The sequence below is a fragment of the Felis catus genome, chromosome D4, assembly GCF_018350175.1.
Source record: "Felis catus isolate Fca126 chromosome D4, F.catus_Fca126_mat1.0, whole genome shotgun sequence".
In the NCBI taxonomy this organism is placed as follows: domain Eukaryota; kingdom Metazoa; phylum Chordata; class Mammalia; order Carnivora; family Felidae; genus Felis; species Felis catus.
In genome coordinates this window covers 88,006,199-88,026,382 of record NC_058380.1, presented here as the reverse complement: position 1 = coordinate 88,026,382, position 20,184 = coordinate 88,006,199, and the positions used below count along the sequence as shown (strand labels likewise).

Below are 20,184 nucleotides of genomic sequence, written 5' to 3'. Positions count from 1 at the left end.
TCTGTGAGTTCGAGCCCCGCGTCGGGCTCTGTGCTGACGGCTCGGAGCCTGGAGCCTGCTTGGGATTCTGTGTCTCCCTCTCTCTCTGCCCCTCCCCTGCTCATGCTCTGTCTCTCTGTCCTAAATAAATAAATTAAATAAATAAATAAATATTAAAGAAAAAATTTTTTAATTTACATCCCAATTAGTTAGCATCTAGTGCAACAATGATTTCAGGAGTAGATTCCTTAGTGCCCCTTCCCCATTTCGCCCATCCCCCCCTCCCACCACCCCTCCCGTCACCCTCAGTTTGTTCTCCATATTTATGAGTCTCTTCTGTTTTGTCCCCCTCCCTGTTTCTGTATTATTTTTGTTTCCCTTCCCTTATGTTCATCTGTTTTGTCTTTTAAAGTCCTGATATGAGTAAAGTCATCTGATTTTTGTCTTTCTCTGACTAACTTCACTTAGCACAATACCCTCCAGTTCCATCCACGTAGTTGCAAATGGCAAGATTTCATTCTTTTTGATTGCCGAGTAATACTCCATTGTCTATATAGACCACATCTTCTTTATCCGTTCATCCATCGATGGACATTTGGGCTCTTTCCGTACTTTGGCTATTGTCGAGAGTGCTGCTATAAACATGGGGGTGCATGTGTCCCTTCGAAACAGCACACCTGTATCCCGTGGAGAAATGCCTAGGCAATTGCTGGGTCGTAGGGTAGTTCCATTTTTAATTTTTTTTGAGGAACCTCCATACCGTTTTCCAGCGTGGCTGCACCAGCTTGCATTCCCAATCTATGGCCTAGCTTTAAAGTGGGTTCTCCAGGATGAGCTGGCGTTCCCTGAGGTCACCCCCCAGCCAGGACTGCATTAATCTCAACTTGGGGGTTGAGGTCCACACATGCTGTATGAGTTCTGGCCCTTTCTGTGGCTCAGAAATTTCCAGGGTGATTGTTTTCTTTGCATTTCGCCCTCAGGTCAGACCCCAGTTAGCTATGAACAGTGCAGTTCCTGGGGCCAGTTACGGCTTTAGGACTTTCTGACAGGTCCTGGCCAAATTGAATTGTTCTCCTTGACTGTCTTAATATTTCCAAGGGCATACTGTTTTTTCTTATCCTGAAGACACCATTTTGCTATTTTTATGCAAGTCCCGTTTACCTCCTCTCCGAGGATATGAGAAATGATTTTGGCATCACAAACCTGAAGCGGATAGAGCAGTGTCGAAATATTGGAAATCATGTCATTTTGCCCAAGAGGGGGACTTGGAACACTGATTTCCCCAAACACACAGCGATCTGCTCTCCTTTGTCACCAGCGAAGCCTCTTGTCAGTATCAAGCTGAAAGGAAGTAATGTTTCACTTCTTGTCGCTGTGTAATGTAATTTCCCACTGTGACTTCTGACGGTCTTTGAATCTGATATAAATGTCTTTCCCCCCCGGTTTCCGCCCATGATTCAGTTATCCAGTTGTGTTAGAAATAACTCACCCTCCCTCGTGCGGCGATCAGTTCTGCGACATTTGGAATGATAGCACTGTGTTTACAGAGAGGGAACCCTCCCCAGTAGAAGCAGAAGGGACTTCTGCACATGGCGTCTGTGTTTGATGATAACAGGTGATGTGAACTCTAGGTACATGCATCTTCTAGATGACTTAGGATCTGGGTATGATGAGCCTGAATTTTGTCGTCTTCTTTTTTTTTTTTTTTTTAAATAAAACGTCCCATGGTTTTCGCATGCGCTGTGTTCAGGTCACCTAAATCTGTCCAAGTCTGCGTGGGGCATCAGTAACCTTGTGCTTTGTGGTCAGTGTCAGCATGTGGGCAGATATTTAGTAATTTGCTTACAAGAAGCTCTGTGTTGTCCTCGAAGCGCCCAGTCTAACTAGAAATGCATTTATATGTATCAAATAGACATTAAAAATTTAAAAAAGACCCCTGGTAGTTTTATCTCTGGGCAGGGGAATATATTTGGATGTGTGAGGATGCCGTGTTCCTCTGAGGAATGATGGGGGAAGGAAATCGCTCAACGGAATGACTTTTGTTGGTGATGAAGTTCAAGGAAGGTCGCGGTCTCCTCTCCTTTGCCAAGATGCAGCGCTCAGGAGGTTTTGAACTTGAAGACTTAACATGAGTTCTAGTGATTAGGAATTCGCTGATCCGGGTTGGTAAAAGAACCGATATATGTTAGAATAGGTCGCCCTGTGGCTCGTGACCCACGCGCTTAAGTTGAAGCACCTCTTTTTTTAACGAGGTGGAAAATATAGTCCCTACTGTCTCTTTTGTAATATTGAGAAGTCAGAGGGCTACAAGGGAACATGGAAAAATCAAACCCACAATGCCTCACTCAAATGTAGGGTTCTCTGGTAAAACAGTAGTAATAATAATTAAAATACATTGAGAGTAAGGCGAACGGTATTCTGCCCCCTTCCCAGGCCCTCATGAGAGGTGGTCACTCTTGCCACTTGATACGTGTTCTAGAACGTTCACAATAAGTTTTTATTGGGGCGCCCGGCTGGCTCCCTTGGCAGGGCGTGCACGTCTTGATCTCAGGGTTGTGAGTTCAAGCCCCGTGTTGGGCGTAGAGCTTACTTTAGAAATAAATTAGTTTTTAAAAAAAAAATTTTTTTTCAACGTTTTTTTATTTATTTTTGGGACAGAGAGAGACAGAGCATGAACGGGGGAGGGGCAGAGAGAGAGGGAGACACAGAATCGGAAACAGGCTCCAGGCTCTGAGCCATCAGCCCAGAGCCTGATGCGGGGCTCGAACTCACAGACCGCGAGATCATGACCTGGCTGAAGTTGGACGCCCAACCGACTGCGCCACCCAGGCGCCCCGTAAATTAGTTTTTTATTGAGGTGAATTTAGGTACAATAAAGTGGCCACATCTCAAGTGGACAGCTCAATGAGTTTTTACGTCTATAGGAAACCATGCACTGCCAGCTAAAATGGGGACGTCTCTAGAACCCCACAGGCTCCCTTGAACACTCCCCCATCCCAAAGGTAACTATCGTTCTGACCCCATCATACGTTGGTTTAACCCGCTTCTGTACTTCGTACAAGGTATGCAACATATATCCTTCTGTCTGGCTTCTCTGACTCAACGTTGTGTTTCTGACCCTCATGTTTTTGTTGCCTGTGGTGGTCATTTGAGTTGCCCTTTCTCGGTCGCCATGTGATATTCCGTGTGCGGACAGCCCCCAGTGTGTATCCCTTCTCGTGTTCGGGGGCATCTGGGTTGTCTCCGTAGTGAGGCTGCCTACCACGAACCTCTCTAGACGGATCTTTGGTGGCCACGATCTCTCGCTTTTCCTGGGCGTAGACCTGGGTGTGGCATCGTGAGTCATACTTGGGTACCTGCCTCTGGCGTGCTGTCAAAGAGCTTGACGAGGTGGCCGTGCCCACGGATGCCCCTCCGCGGGCTGCTCCTCATCCGTACCCACAAGAGGTGCTCTCGGTCTTGAAATAGAAAGACTTCTGGACGAGCGGGGGAGTGGAATCTGGTAGTGGTTTCCTTTTGTCTTTGCATTTCCTTGACGAGGAGTGTTGTGGACCATTTTTTTTTTTTTAAGTTTATTTATTTATTTAAGTAATCTCCGTGCCCAGTATGGGACTCGAACTTACAACCCTGAGATCAAGAGTTGCGTGCTCGCCTGATGGAGTCAGCCAGGCGCCCCTGCTCGGTACAGCTTTTTATCCAACTAAATTCTGAACATTGCCTATTTCTCTTTTCACAGGCCTCCCCTCACCCCCCTCCCACCCCCCTAATGAGTTACCTATTTTTTTTTTGTTTGTTTGGCTTTGTTTGAATTTCAGGGAATTGTAATGGAATCGTGATTTCACGGTCCTAGTCTGATTTTCAAAAAGCATTGAACGTGTTGAAGAATTCCTAAGGTGTGATCCTTCGGAATGATTCGCCCGTTCGTTGCCTCACCCACGACCCACCGACTGCGTGCTGGGGAGGTGTGGGGGCGGCACCCCGAGACACCCACACGCCAGCACACAATCCTTGACTTTAAGGAGCTTGGCTTTCACTTTCCTCCCGGTATTCAGCTCTCCGTATTGTGAATTTTCCCGTTTGCCCTCTAACGGGCTCTTCAGTGGCATTTTGGTGACAAAGGCTTTATAGTCAGGTTTTGTCTGTCGGTCTGCTTTGGAAGAACGACATACTGGACCAAGTTGGGCGAGGAGCAGTGCCTAATCTCTGCCTTCTGATGGAGCTGCCCATGGTTAGTGTGGTGTTAGGAGGAAAAAGGAAAAGGTTATCAAAATGAATGGAATGTGAACTAATATTTCGGAACAGAGAGAACAGTGTTTTCTAAATGCATGCATTACACGGAGTTCATCCATGTCAGGCAATGAATAATTCCCTTTCTCTAATTCGCCCTTGCCTTGTGACTGTTGGCGCTTACATAATTTCTAAATGCAAAATAGGATATTGTTTAACAAAAAACTGCACAGTTAGTGGTTACGAATTGTTAGTGAATTTCAAGTTATGTTTTTAAACGCTGGTGTCAATTTCTCCCTTTCTCACAGCTCTTGTTTCATTTATCTCGGGTGATTCTTTTTGCTGCCAGAGTCTGCATTTTTACGGGCAGTTGTGTGTCCTGAAACTGTTAATGGGGCTTCTTTATTCAAGTTCATTGCAATTCTGAGTCTTGATTAACCAGAAGAATTCTCTAGACAATGCAGGAGGCTTCATTACTGGGCTTGCTCATGAGTGTTGTTATAGAACCTGACTCGAGGAAACGTTTTCAAAGTTAAATTACATTCAGATCCTGACCATCAGCGCTTAGAAGTGCGTGTCAGTTACTCAGGGAGTTAGCATTCTGTTTATGTGCAGTTACTACAGCTTCTAAAAGTATTTGGCTTTGAACATTCGTAGCTTTTAGATTCTTTAGGGAGGTCCCTAGTAGAATAGGAACTTCTGAGCCATTTACGAATGAAGGTAGAATTTTAAGAAGTAGGTGATAGAGTCAACCTGGGTGGCTCAGTCGGTTAAGCGTCCGACTTCGGCTCGGATCATGATCTGTCAGTTCGTGAGTTCGAGCCCCACGTCGGGCTCTGTGCTGACAACTCCGAGCCTGGAGCCTGCTTCAGATTCTGTGTGTCTCTCTCTCTCTCTTTCCCTCTCCCTCCCCGGCGCGCACTCTGTCTCCTCTCTCTCTCAAAAATAAAGAAACATTCACACAAAAAAATTCGAGAAGTATGTGATAAGACTTCACATTTCCAGTTTATGATAAAATATACACGCGCTCTTTTTTTTTTTTTTTTTTTTTTTAATGTGTCCTGTGTTACCTAATCGGATGTTTTGGAGAGCAAAATAAAACTATAGAAAAGAATCTATGCTAACTTTACGCAAGAGGGAAAGGATTTGCTTTGAATGATTTTCAGTGTGGTAATTATCTCAGTAAGAGAAAAGGAGTTGAGCAGTTGGGAAATTTTCTTCAGTTGAGGACTCCGAAATGCACAGGCACGGTAGGCTCACTTCTTCTCTAACTGAGGCCAGCCGAGTAGCAGTGTTAAATTTTTTTACCATTTGGGGAAACAGTCCCTTGCAAGATGACTGCTTTAGTCACTGGACGTATAAGGAGTTGTACTTGTCAAATGTTTTCACTGCCCTCGCTCTAACGCTGAGGTTTGACCTCTTTACGGAACATGGTAATATCTTTAGTGCTTCTCCCAAATCTGTTTCATATAAAATGTCTGACTGGTTATCTGAAGGAACTGTTCACTGTAACAGCTTAGAAAACAACAAAAAAAAATTTTTTTTGAAAGAGGAAGTGGTTAGTATGAATGCAGGAAATACATTTTGCAACGGCAGCTCGATCCTTTGGTTGGAAATGCTTTTTTATTTACAACGAGGGAAAAAAATGCGTACGATTACAAAGGGACTTTTGAAAATGGGTATTGTTGCTCTCTTCCTTTATAAATGGATCAGTGTTCAAATCAAAGATTCAAGAGGGAACACTTTTGTTACTGTCTTGTTCACGCATCTATCTGTAGAGTTTATATTCTGCGTATACGTTGTCTCTCGGGGTGCCCGTATTAAGTGAACATTCTGAATGGTTTCGGTTGTTTTGATTCTTAATATTTGTCCTGGGTAATAATGGATATGTTTCCCTCTTTTGACACTTAACATGGGAAACGGAATTTAATGGAAATGTTCTCCAATTATTAGATGTGGAGTAAATGTATTTATGTCTGGAAACAGGGCATAACTTTGATCTGTGTCGTAAGTGAATATTAGTTAGATGAGTTTTGTGGGTTTTTTTAAAGGTTGTGACACTCAGTGTTAGTTTGACCATTAAAAATGAATTTGTGGGGGTGCCTGGCGGGCTGAGTTGGTTAAGTGTCCGACTTCGGCTCAGTCATGATCTCGCGGTTCGTGAGTTCGAGCCCCACATCGGGCTCTGTGCTGACCGCTCAGAGCCTGGAGCCTGCTTCAGATTCTGTGTCTCCCTCTCTCTCTGCCCCTCCCCCGATCGTGTTCTGTCTCTCTGTCTCAAAAATACATAAACATTAAAAAAAATTAAAAAAAAATTTAATGAATTTGTGATAGGAATGTTGAAACATGCAGTTATTTACTACGGTTAAATGTTTTACAGAAGTGCTCTTTAAATTGCATTCAGCTCCAACTTTTATTTTTTTATTTATTATTTTTTTAAATATGAAATTTATTGCCAAATTGGGTTTCCCAGCTCCAACTTTTAGTTCATTTGCTAGCAGTTGCTACTGTCCCTATATTGTGAGTCTTAATTTTCACTTATTTGTTTTTGGCGTAAGTGGTTTTTATGCTAAACAATGGAGTTTGGTTAAATAAACATCCAGTAAACCCCAAGGAAGTCAAAATCTCAAGAGTATCAGGAATGGTGGGGGTGGAGGTGATACCAAAAGTGAATTTACATAGAGATGAAATACTTCCGAAAGCCTCTTCAGTGAAATGTTTCCAGTATGCATTTTTTCATTTTGACATGAGACTGTCTTAGCCTTGTTTTAATGTTCCTAAAAGCATAGCCGTTGACCAACCTCCACGTTTGCAAAATGATCTGCAAAATAGCAATAGAGCCCAGTAAGATAATAAATAGATCATCCCCATGCCCCAGACCTGAAGATTAAGATGAATTGAATAGAAATGATATGAATATTGGGGCGGCTGGGTGGCTCAGTTGGTTGGGCTTCCGACTTCGGCTCAGGTCTTGATCTCACGGTCCGTGAGCTCGAGCCCCGCATCGGGCTCTGTGCTGATGGCTCAGAGCCTGGAGCCTGCTTTGAATTCTGTGTCTCCCTCTCTCTCTGCCCCTCCCCTGCTCATGCTCTGTCTCTCTCGGTCTCAAAAATAAAAAAATAAAAATATTTTTTTTAAAAATATGAATATATTCATATTTTATGAACATACGAATATGCCTATACAAAAATGAATTAAATACATAAAAATGATATTCACTTAGGCTTCCATATGGCAACTCATCTAAGGAAATATTTTCATTTTCACTGAGAGTGAGGGGGCTAGCTGGGGCAAGAGCTTGTTCTTAATCTTTGGATCTTGTTTCTACCACTCATTAATGGGATGGCACAAGACGGTTTGCTTCCTGTCTGAGTGTGTTTCCTGTTCTGTGAAATAAGGATAACATTGTGCACCTCAAGGGCTTGTTGTGAGGTTTCAGCGCTATGTGATCTGCATAAAGGAGAGGCCTGCTTTTGGACCACGGTTAAGTGGTCGACACTTGTCATTATCTGTATTTTGTCTGTTTGTGTCCCTCTCTTTTGGTTACTTCTGGCTCCTTCCTCCTCCGTTCTTACTCCTTCGACCTACTGTGAATCACTTGAGTATATTTAGAACATTCTAGGCATCTAGGCATTCTGTAAGAACACTTATTGAACAAATAGCGCATCAAGAGGATTACAATAGGGTGCCTTTCGTGAGGGCTTTGCTTAGCCGATAATGATGAAATGGAGAGACGAGGAAAACTCGAGTCAGTTGGAGAATAAGATAGAGTATCATAGGTTACATGCCAAACTGCCTGGTGAAGATAATGAGAACAATAGCAGTTTAAAAAAATGGTTTATGAGAGGGGTACCTGGGTGGCTCAGTCGGTTAAGCATGCGACTTTGGCGCAGGTCATGATCTCACAGTTCGTGAGTTCGAGCCCCGTGTCAGGCTCTGCTGACAGCTCAGAGCCCGGAGCCCGCTTCAGATTCTGTGTCTCCCTCCTTCTCTCTGCCTCTCTCTTACTCACACTCTGTCTCTCTCTGTCTTTCATAAATAAAAGCATTTAAAAAATGGTTTATGAGAGACATCGTGTGGAAAATCACCGGGTCCTGTGAGCAGCGAATACGAGGAGCTCAGATACTAGGATTCTGCATCTGTGAAAGCTCTGTGCAGATGACAGGTTGTTGAGATAGGCCTGAGGCTGGAATTGGGGCCTGAACATGAAGGATGTGTAGAAATTGAAAAGATGAAGCAGGCAGAGGTCAACAGAGTGGAAAGTGCCGCATCCAGGGCTCTGAGGGAACATGCTGCTCAGGTTGGGCTGCCTGGTGGGGCGGGGGACTGAGTAGGGTCTCCTGGAGGGATGGCATGAGAACAGATGATGAAGAATGTTAAAAGCCAAAAGGCAGAATGAATGTGACCCCGATGAAATGCTATTGAACCTACTCAAAAAACTCACGCTGGGAAAGTGCTTTATATTTTCTAAAAGGGTTCTGATCCTCTCTAGAATTCTTTTGTCCGTTTCTGGATAAGCAGGGTGAGGCTGTAAGATGTTGAATTATCATTAGCTGGAAGTGGCCCTGCTGGATATGGTACAGCCAAGACCGAAGTACGTGTCCATGCCTCAAATTCAGTTCTTGTCTGTGGACCCTATGACTTTACTATTGGATTATGTTGAATGAGCTCTTTACTGTTAACCACCGCTCTCACCTACAGAACTGGCAGGTAATAGTGAGTTGGGGTAAGGTGACTAATAGCAATTGACATGAGGCCTCAGTATCAGGGAGCCAAGGAGGAGAGGCGGGGATTGTACTGGACCAGGAGGCAGACACCTGGAAGTTCACCGTCCATCCTCACCGCTGTAGACACATTACCAGGCAGGCCCAGTGTTGTTACTTCTTGCATATTATTCCTTTCTGGGTTACATTTCCTCCTTCCTGGATGATAGGTTGTTCTACTTTTCTTCCTTGAGGGTTTGTGAGCAGTACTTTCTTCTTTATTTGTCTGAAGTCTTTATTTTGCCCTCCTTCTACCGTGATAGTTTAGCTAGGTATAGAATTCTCAGTTGACAATTATTTTCTCTAAACATTTTGAAAATATCATCCCGGTGTGTTTTATCTTTGATCATTCCTCTTGGGAAATTGGCTGTCTACTTAATTGCATTCCTTTGTAGATATTTGACTTTCCTTCCCTAGTTGTTAAGACCGTATCTTTGCCTTTGGAGTTCTGTAGCATCGCTATGATACTTCAGAGTACATACTTTCTATTTCTAATTTTTCTGCTTGGGGTTCAATTGGGGGTTTGTTCCTTTTGTCAATGTAGGAAGAGCTTTCAGGTAGTAACTCTTCAAATGTTGCCTGGGTTTCATTCTCTCAAATTGTTGGTTCTGGGTCTCCTCGTAGATGTGTGTGAAACTCCTCATCCTATTCCCCATGCCTTCTAACTTCGTTTCCATTCCTTCCCTTTCTTTATCTCTGTATATTACATTTTGTGTAACTTTCTCAGCTACTTCATGAATTCTCTTCAGTTATTCTATTATTTAACTCATCTGTTAAGCTTTCAAATTTCAGTGACCGTATTTTTTTATTTCCAGAAGTTCTATTTGGTTCTTTTTCATATATGCTTCATTTTCATAATGTCTTACTATTTTCTTCTGAGTTCTATTGCTTCTTTTATGTCTTTACTTTAAATATTCCTGTTTTATATTTTCTTCCAAATTGTTCTTTTACTTCAAGTTCTTATGCTGATAATTTTTCTCTCTATTGTATCACCTCTCATGGTGGTTTATTTCCTTGTGCATTTGTGATTATTATGGTCTTTTTTATATGAACATGCCTTCAATGGGGATGGTTTTTTCTCTGAGAATCCCATAAAAGCAGGATTAGGTGAAACCCAGCAAGGTTTTATATCGGTTTCTTCCAGACAACCTGGGACCAATTTTTATGTTAATTACTTGGGTCGGGAGTTCTTGTACCATCTGTATAATATATACAAGTTTAAGATTTTGTTTCTCAGAGGACACACTTCCTCCACTCCACCCCATAGCCAAAGACCTTAACAAACTTCCTAGCTGTCTTCTCTGTCACTAGAGAAGTTTTGTTAGGTGTCACCCAACTTAAAGAAAAGCAGAAAAAATGAACACCGAGATTAAAATAAAAAACAAACCTGTGGTCTTACATCTTGAACGAATTGAGTGTATATGCTGAATACCACATGACAGCTTTTTAGTATTAAACTTTACTGGTTAGACGTCTGTTGTCACTCGGTACTAAGGACGAACAGCTGCTAACCTACCGCCAAATACATCAGATTTCTTCAGAACAGGATGCATGTATTTAATTCTTTCCCTGGGGTATGTAACGTGACTAATTTTTGTCCTCTTCTGAGGAACCGATCTTTTCTAGAACTGCATTAAAAGGGCTTTTAGTATTTTTGTTCTTCACAGGAACCCCACAGCCATAAAGAGAGGTCATTTGGGCATTAACTTTCTAGAATCCGGGCTGTCATCTTCAGCTGTACTCATGTGAGACCTTGTGAGTGTCATATTCTGGGGTGAGATTATTTATTAAGGGGAGAGAGAGAAGAGAAAGAGGTAGTCAATTTCCACCCTGCCACAGCTGAAAACGCAAGTTTCTTGCCAATGACCATGCCTTAGAAACAAGGGAAGAGAAGGGGGTCGAGTCTTGGAGACCACGATTTATATTTTAACAAGATCTCGGAGCTCATGCCGAATGTTTCACTAGCCTACCTTGGGCCTGTGCCAACATCAAGATGAACGCTATCAGCATTGGCTTCCCTTTCAGCAGAAATGGTCGCTCACCTTTGGTAAATAGATATTTCCAATTCTCTTTTTCAAATAAGGCAACCAGGGTATAGGGGAACAGAAGGCCTTTTCTTACAACTGTTTAGCAACTGAATGGCCCATGTGGGATTGAGATGCTGGTCTCATTTGCTATCTTTTCTGTGTTCTCTCCTTCTATTTCAGTGACTGTGGACCAAAGTAACTTATAATACACTGGGGCTAGAAGTTGTAAGACTGTTAAAAAAGAACCAGGAAATTGCTGAAATATTTCAAGCATATTTCTTTGGTTAACTTATTTTGAAGTTTTTCTCTGTTTTGTATTTTAGCTGCCTTTATAATTTATCAAAGACAGACTCATTGTTTTGACAAGTCCCCGGCCTGGAAGTCTCCAACAAAAACTCCCAGCACTCTGTCTGAGTAGGAATTTTTAAATGCATTCTTAGTCTTGAACTTGAAAATGTATTCTCGATGCAACAGTTTGCTGGGAAATTTAACCAATGCCATTTATCATACACTGCTCCAGACAGAGAAAATTTTCATCTCTTCCTTTGTTAGTATCCTTCCTACTACATTATCTTTTTAGAACTTTCCTTTCCTTTCCTTTCCTTTCCCTTCCCTTCCCTTCCCTTCCCTTCCCTTCCCTTCCCTTCCCTTCCCTTCCCTTCTTCTTTCTTTCTTTCTTTCTTTCTTTCTTTCTTTCTTTCTTTCCTTTCCTTTCCTTTCCTTTCCTTTCCTTTCCTTTCCTTTCCTTTCCTTTCCTCTCCTCTTTCTTTCCCTTTCTTTCTTTCTTTCTTTCTTTCTTTCTTTCTTTCTTTCTTTCTCTCAAAGGCAAGCCATACCTCTTCCATCTTTAAGTTTCTGGAATTCACCATTAGAATGTGTTTCTTTAATCTTTTCGGCAAAATAAAATATTTCTTAATCACTCTTTTCAGAAGCGATCACTGTTAATTATTAATGTTTTATTTTTACAATCACCAAAGTATGCTGTAAATGCTGTTTGGAAACCTTAACATTTTTTTTTAGATCACATACAGCTTTGACTTTTCCGAATCATTAAGTGCTCTTACTTTTTTTTTTTTTTAAGCAGGCTACACTTTAGTCCATCAAGGATATGACATATATTTAACCAATCACATTACTGAGCATTTGTTTCAAATTATCGTCTAGTGTAAATAATACTGTGATGAACATCATTGGTGGACATTTAAAGTGATTTCATTGGCAGGGCAGTGGGCTCTTGGCTGTCTCAGCCAGTGTAGCCTGCGACCCTTGACCTTAGTCAAGGTCATGAGTTTGAGCCCCACATTGGGTGTGGAGATAACTGAATGAATGAATGAATGAATGAATAAAAGAATTTCATTAGGATGACTTCCCATAAGTAGAATTGCTAAGTCAAGGACTAGGGAACATGAGTTCGCCTCCTAATCACAGACAAGTCCTAGAGACATCCAGTATAACAGTGAAAGTTTTCAGGGATTCTCAACTGGTTGCTGTTTTTATGCATCTCGAAAATACCCAGAAAATAGGTCAGAGTATTCAGTGGCCTCTTCCTCCCTCGTTTGCTGCCACAGTGTGTGTACTTCGCATGAACCCAGCCGGGTCCAAAGGAAGCGTGTCTAGTGCTTAGGGCTCTTTGCCACTCTGAGAATATGGTGAACAGCTTTGCCAGCTGTCGATTGGGGGCCGTTGTAATGTGCTGGTGTCATTTAGAAGCACTGCAGCTGTGCTTCTGGAATTTTCCAGTGACTTGCCCCAGGCTGTCTTACCTCCTCTCAGTAGTTAGCACGGTTCACAAATGAAGGATTCCAGGTTGTCATGTTCCCAGCGATTGTCCGAGGGTTTGAATGTGCAGGGACTTTTACTTCTAAACCGCGGAGTTCTGTAAATCGGAATCATTTGCAGCAAGCAAATTTTTGTAATCAGGTGAAAGAGGATGGACAGAGGCAGAGAACCCAGGTCTTTAAATGTGTAGGTTGTCACTTGATCCGCAGTATATTTTTTTAGGATTTTTTTTTTTTTTTTGAGTAATCTCTATGCCTACGGTGGGACTCGAACTCACCACTCAGAGATCAAGAGTCGCACGCGCCACCAACTGAGCCAGCCTGGCGCCCCAGTTTTATCTGTGATATTAAGTCAGCGGCTGAGATAGTTTGAAGATGGGTGAATTTGCAGCCAGGAGCCCCACTGGATCCATGCTGTGGCTTCAGCCCAGGCCATCCAGCCATCTGGCTCGATCCTGGTGGTAGTGGTCCGGCCCGTCTTGCCCCCAACAGTGGAGCTACCTCGGGTCGCCAGCTACTGGATAATAATGGTGGGTAGCCTGGCAGGGATACCAAATGGTGATTCCGAATAACATCTCGATTTAGTCCTCTTTTCTGTCCAGCCTAAAATACGTTTGGCTTCTTTTTATGTTAATGAAAGGAAACATCGGAGGGGCGCCTGGGTGGCTCAGTCGGCGGAGCGTCCGACTCCGGCTCGGGTCATGATCTCGCGGTCCGTGGGTTCGAGCCCCGCGTCGGGCTCTGTGCTGACGGCTCAGAGCCCGGAGCCTGCTTCCGATTCTGTGTCTCCCTCTCTCTCTGCCCCTCCCCTGCTCATGCTCTGTCTCTCTCTGTCTCAAAAATAAATTTAAAAACCACTAAAAAAGAAAGAAAGAAAACACTGGGGCACCTGGGTGGCTCAGTTGGTTATGCGTCTGACTTTTTTTTTTTTTTAAGTTTTATTTATTTCAAGAGAGACAGAGAGTGAGCAGGGAATGGGCAGAGAGAGGGAGAGAGAGATCCCAAGCAGGCTCCGCACTGCCAGCGTGGAGCCCGACGTGGGGGTCAAACTCACGAACAGTGAGATCATGACCGGAGCCAAAACCAAGAGTCGGTGGCCCGACCGACTGAGCCATCCAGGCGCCCCCAGTGTCCCAAGTTTTGATTTCGGCTCAGGTCATGATCTCGTATGAAATCGAGCCCCTCTGGGGATCCTCTCTCTCCGTCTCTCCCTGCCCCTCCCCGACTCATGCCCCTTCTCTCTCTCAAGATAAATAAAAAACATTAAAAAGGAAAAAATCTCTAAGAATAAATAAATGAATAAAATAATGAAATAAACATCACAAGCGCAGGTGCTCTGGAGAACACTTACTGTCGTTTGAGCTCCCAGTGGTAAATGCCAAATATTCCTCTTTGCCGTTCCCAGATTTGGGGTTAGGAAAGGATGGGCCTTTCAAATTTGTTCTATTACACGCTTTTAACAAACGAGAAGACGGCTTCCCCAAACCTCTGAGCACCGCTGCACTAAATGGTTTCTCACTTAAGGAGCAGCATTGCCTGTCGATCTGGGAGGTCTGAGGTCATTTAACTGTTGCTTAAAAAAAGGAACCAGTCTCTCTGCTTGTTAACAATAAATATATAAATGGAACGAGTGCGTATTTGCCCATTTTTGTGAAAAGGTCAGAAGCCACGAGCAGCTGGTAAAAGACAGAAGGTATCATTTGTTAAGCAGATCGGCCATGTTCCCCACGTGAAAGCGAACGAGTTTCTTAATACACCCTGTATTCTCTGCTCGTGACAACGGGGACTCGGCCAGCAGTGTCGTTCTGTCCCTCGATATCTGAAATATTAAGGGAGAGAATAACACTGCACTGAACAGCAAATGGCTGCACATTTTGGCCAGTGCGAATCGTCTAAATTTAACTAACTAAATGGATTACAGTATTTTTATCTCTAAACCCATTAGGGTTTCGAAGCCTCGGACGGCAGTTCGGTTTCTAAAATATTGTCTTCTTTATTTAGAAACTCCACCTCTGACCTTTGAGGCAATCCAGCTGTGTTTCCATAGGACAGTAGAAGGGGCTGGGTGGAGAAACCACCGAGCTGTGAAGTCATGCCTGAGCATACACACGCAGGCCTGTGCGGATTCATTTGGGGAGATTCCCGAGGGTTGGCCAAGGAAATTCTCAAGTTTAAATTCAGCCTTTCTGATTGACAGTGAAAGTGGTCCAGACCCTTATTCAAAGATGGCTGTGATTTACAGCCTCAGGCACTTGTGGTCATGCTGGACTTTTTTAGAATATTTTCTCTAAATTCTGTGACTGACTCATAAAAAAAAAATCCTCTGAACTTCTGCCCTACGGTCATGTCGCTATAAGATGCGCTGGCTTGTATTCTTAGAACGAGAACTTTAATTGAATTGCAAGATACGGCGTATGGTCTGGTTTGGGAAGGAAGTATCTCTTTAAGATAATAGTCGCTATTTTTAGACTGACTTACACAGAGATAGAAATAAGGACGCTTCTGATCTTCAGTTAGCCTTAGTCTGGGAGATACCCTCTTAAAATTTCTAGCTACTTAACCGGTTACTCCAGATAAGTTTTTCAAAGCACGTTTAAACATATTTTTTTTAATGTATTTATAATCATGAGTAACTGACCCGACTCTAGTTTTAGAGAGAGATGCTTTTTTAAACAAAATTTTTTTTAATGTTTATTTATTTTTGAGACAGAGCATGAGTGCGGGAGGGGCAGGGAGAGAGGGAGACACAGAATCCGAAACAGGCTCCGGGCTCTGAGCTGTCAGCACAGAGCCCGACGCGGGGCTCGAACCCACGAACCGTGAGATCATGACCTGAGCTGGAGTCGGACGCTTAACCGACTGAGCCACCCAGTCACCCCTGGAGAGAGACTCTTAAGTTCCATTGCAAAATAAACCCAACAAAATAAACCTATCAAAAATAGATTTTCCATAGTAAAACTTGGTCGGAACGATGGCACATGCCCGGGCCCGGGATTCCAAAGTGGGAATTAATTCCAAGCAGCTGGTTGCTGGGATTGAGAAGAATGGGTTTATCGTCCGGAAGCTTGATTCTGTGCGTGTGTGTGTGTGCGCGCGCGCGCGCACATGTGTGTACGTACATACTTACGCGTGCCTAAGGATGACGTTCTGCTCTCTGTTTCAGAACTTAAGCTATTTTAAAAATTCACCAGGGGCGCCTGGGTGGCTCAGTCGGTTGAGCATCCGACTCTTGGTTTCAGCTCAGGTCATGATCTCATGGTTCATGGGTTCAAGCGCGGCAACAGCCCCGTGCTGACGGTGCGGAGCCTGCTTGGGATTCTCTCTCCCCCTTTCGCTCTCTGCCCCTCCCCTGCTCGCTCTCCATCCCTCCCTCTCTCAACATAAATATTGAAAAAAAATAAATAAAAATTCACCCAGGTAGAATAATTTCTCCAAAATAAAGCGGACTCCATCTGGCTTACAAAGGAGGGGAGGAAACACCACCCCGTGCCCCTGCCTTGAATTTTTGAGAAAGGTATGTAAATGAAATAGAGACTTTTTTAGAAGTTTGAGGTCTACCTGGGAATTTCCTGGGTTCTTTTTTTTTTTTTTCTTCACATTCACAACAAGATGATAAATGATAAAAACCCTTAAGTAATCGAAAGAGTTAAAAGGATTTTTGTGTCAGAAGCGTTAGGGGGACAGATGGCACGCACGTAGGTGGGAAAGCTATTATCTACACAGAGGAGGGCTAGTGTCTATTGGAAGGGATTTTTGAGGGTGGCCAGGATCTTCACATTTGGGGGACCAGCTTAAAATATTTACTAGTGGACACAGAAGCAGACGCCAGAGCGTATGGTCAGGAAGGGAGTTAACAGGGTGCCGACAAAGAGGAAGAACGTGGCAGTCGAACTAACCAAGGGAACGCGAGACGTGGAGAAAATGGTGTTGAGATCCCTCAAAGCCCTGAGAAACTGCAAAGCCCCAGGTAATAGGGAAATCGGTTTGGAAAGACTCGTCCTGTTAACCTTCGTTTGAGAAGAAAATAAAGGAAGCAAGCTCTGAATGAGCACCTTGGGCCTTGACCAACGCGCAGATGAGTGAAATGTGTCAAGGAAGTGAAAACTCAGGTGGAGCCTTCAAGTCACAGAGGCAGGAAGCCATAAAGGACAGCGCGAGGCCGCAAGTCTGATAGTGGGCGGGGCCAGCCGTCAGACCGAAAGTGGGGCATCGCTTTTGCAGTTGAACGTGTCCGTGTTCTCTTTCGTCCCTTTTGAAAACTGTGGGGTTTAGTAACACAAAGCAAAATGGAAAACAAACGGGAATGTTCCCTGGGTTTTGCTGGAACAGGGCCCTCTTCCTGGTGTGTTTTTGGCCCCGAGTAGCAGTGGTCGTGTCACCTGCAGGCCAAGCCACCTCTTTGTCTGCGGGGGGGTGGGAGGGGGGAGTGTTTGCCCCGCGCGAACCTCAGGCTGCGTTAGAGATTCATGAGGTCATATTGCTTAAGACATCTCGAGAGTGCTAGATGAATCCAAGGTGGGATCAGCAGCGTAACAATCGGCGGTGCTTGTGGATGATTTCCCAGTTTACAGACATTCTTGTTTGAGCTTTAAAATAATAATAATCATTATTATTATTATATTATATATAATATTTAAAATAATTATTATTATATCGATTCTGTAATTCATCAACGATTGCCCCTTTCTTGCAAGTGTATGATTAACCAAAACGTGAATTAGAAAAGAGAAACAAAGGGGCGCCTGGGTGGCTCAGTCAGTTGGGCATTGGGACTTCGGCTCAGGTCGTGATCTCATAGCTCGTGAGTTCGAGCCCCGCGTTGGGCTCTGTGCTGACAGCTCAGTCCGGAGCCTGCTTTGGAGTCTGTGTCTCCCTCTCTCTCTGCCCCTTCCCTGCTCATGCTCTGTCTCTCTCTCTCAAAAATGAAAAATAAACATTTGGGGCGCCTGGGTGGCTCAGTCGGTTAAGTGTCTGACTTCAGCTCAGGTCATGATCTCACGGTCCGTGAGGTTGAGCCCCGCGTCGGGCTCTGTGCTGACAGCTCAGAGCCTGGAGCCTGTTTCGGATTCTGTGTCTCCCTCTCTCTCTGACCCTCCCCCGTTCATGGTCTGTCTCTTTCTGTCTCAAAAATAAATAAACGTTAAAAAAAGTTTTTTTAATTAAAAAAATAAACATTAAAATTTTTTTTAAAAAAGAGAGAAAAATGTATGAATTTTATTGTTGATTATTTAGGAGAAAATCAATGCAGTAGAATACAAAATAGCACATACATGTACATATACAGACAAAAACACAAAGAGGGTGGCACATTTACTGCTTCTTTAAACTGTATACTTTAAAAAAGTTTTTTTTTAATGTGTATTTTTGAGAGAGAGACAGAGCACCAGCGGGGGAGGGGCAGAGAGAGAGGGAGACACAGAATCAATCAGAAGCAGGCTCCAGGCTCCTAGCTGTCAGCACAGAGCCGGATGCAGGGCTCGAACTCACAAACTGTGAGATCATGATCTGAGCCAAAGCCGGACACTCAACCGACTGAGCCACCCAGGTGCCCCTAAACTGTATACTTGATATACTAAAAGTAAACACCTGGGCACCTCCATGGCTCAGTCAGTGAAGCATGCGACTCTTGATTTCCGGGTTGTGAGTTCAAGCCCCGTGTTGGGCGTAGACATTACTTAAAAAAATTTTTTTAAATAAAAATAATCACAAACATTGTGGTGAGTTTTAGAAAAGGTCCATATACATATAGATCAGTGGTTCATATGCCTTTTTAATTCATGAACTCCATTGAGAATTGAGTTAAAAAAATTACGGATTCCCCCATCCCCTCCTCAAAAAACTATATGGATCAATATAGATATATAGAGAAGCAAGTTCCCACAAGGGCCGTCTAGGTGACATAAATACGTCAACTGGGCCAAGTGCAGACAATACAGAATAGCGGTGCTTGTGTTGAACTAGAAAGTAATGCCAAGTTAAGACAATAGAGAATGGTAGGGCTTGTGAGAAACTAGGGTTCACATCCTTACCTAAGCCAAATTCAAATTCTAAACAATTTCTAGAAACTAACACCTGCTACATATAACACATTTGAGGTCAGTTTGGCTGCAGATCCCTCCGGTTTGCGGTCCAAGGCCCTTTACTGTGTTCATTAAACATGGGGGTGTTCTCATTTTTTGGCCCCAAGGCACGTCAGCAAGCTCAAGTACGTCACCAAATGGCCGAGGACAGCAGAGCCGATTACTCGTCAATTCTCCAGAAGTTCAACCACGAGCAGCACGAATATTACCATACGCACATCCCCAACATATTTCAGGTAAGTGATTCAGACCTCCCGAGGTGGCCTTGCTTTGAGAGCCACGTTGCCTTGGAATCACGATGGCTGGGCTTATATGCTGAGTATTTATATAGAGTTCTAAATTTCCTGGCACTGAAGCCATTTTTTAAAGCGTCCGGATCAAGCCTTGACTGGCACCAAGGTGAGCTAGAACATTAGCCTCAAGGTTAATCACTTGGCCTTTCCAGACGTCCTCGGTTGGTACCTGCAGCCTTTCTTGGCCAGTTTGAGAATTTGCAATTCTTAGATTAGTGCCCTTTTCGCTGAAAGGACAGTTCTGGTTCTGAAATGCCAACTTAACCTTAGGAGTCCTAGCGGAATTCCTAAGGTTGTAGGATTTGAACAAAGGACAGAACTTTTCTCTGGATCGTTTCTCTTTGGGCTACTTTAGGTTGTCGGAAATGGCATGAAGAAAGATGCATACGTGTTCTCCCGCTTTGGGAATCTTTTACGACTTGTGTCCAGTTGTAGGGAAGATGACAAGTATTTGCGTCTTAGTGTCTACGCACACAGCAAACAAGAAGCTCCAGCTTGTAGAAGGAAGATACACCAGTGACATCTCGGCCTGTGTTGGGTTGAGGCGGTTAACTAACGCCAGGCTTTTGGTAAAGAGTGAAGTAGGGGATCAAAGGCAGAAGAGATTGTCTGAAATGTATCGCCGATAAAAGCACTTGAGTTTGGGGTTCTCAATGAAGCTGGAATGGAATCCTATAAAGTATAGTAAAACCTTGGTGTGCGAGCATAATTCATTCCAGAAGCATGCTTGCAATCCAAAGCACTCGTGTATCAAAGCGAGTTTTAGGAACCATTGGCTCAGTTGTGATCCTGTGACACTCGGCATCGCGTACTACTCGTTTGCAAGGCGTCGCTCGTTTATCAGGTTAAAGTTTATTAGAGATGTTTGCTGGTCTCGTGGAGCACGTGCGGAACAAAGTTACTCGCGATCCAAGGTTTTACTGGATACATTTGGGCAGCCTAACGATTCATAAAATAACGTGTACAGCTGGTGAATGTGGAGGCAATAGTTACAATGATTGTCTAGCTCGAACCCTGTCGATGGACCTGTTTCCCTC

The 20,184-nt window shown here is 43.6% G+C and overlaps 1 protein-coding gene across 12 annotated transcripts in view; it reads left to right on the top strand.

The window, feature by feature from the left end:
• The window catches only part of FNBP1 (formin binding protein 1), a 144,691-nt gene that overhangs the window by 89,294 nt on the left and 35,213 nt on the right, over nucleotides 1–20,184 (top strand). For 11 of the 12 annotated variants that reach the window (XM_023242849.2, XM_023242840.2, XM_023242839.2 and 8 more), the window contains one exon: nucleotides 18,962–19,090. In XM_023242849.2, coding sequence (XP_023098617.2) covers nucleotides 18,962–19,090 — 129 coding nt within the window. Of the gene's footprint in view, nucleotides 1–9,998; nucleotides 11,017–18,961; nucleotides 19,091–20,184 lie in introns of those variants that run through there. The other variant, XM_045043319.1, reaches the window with a different exon arrangement.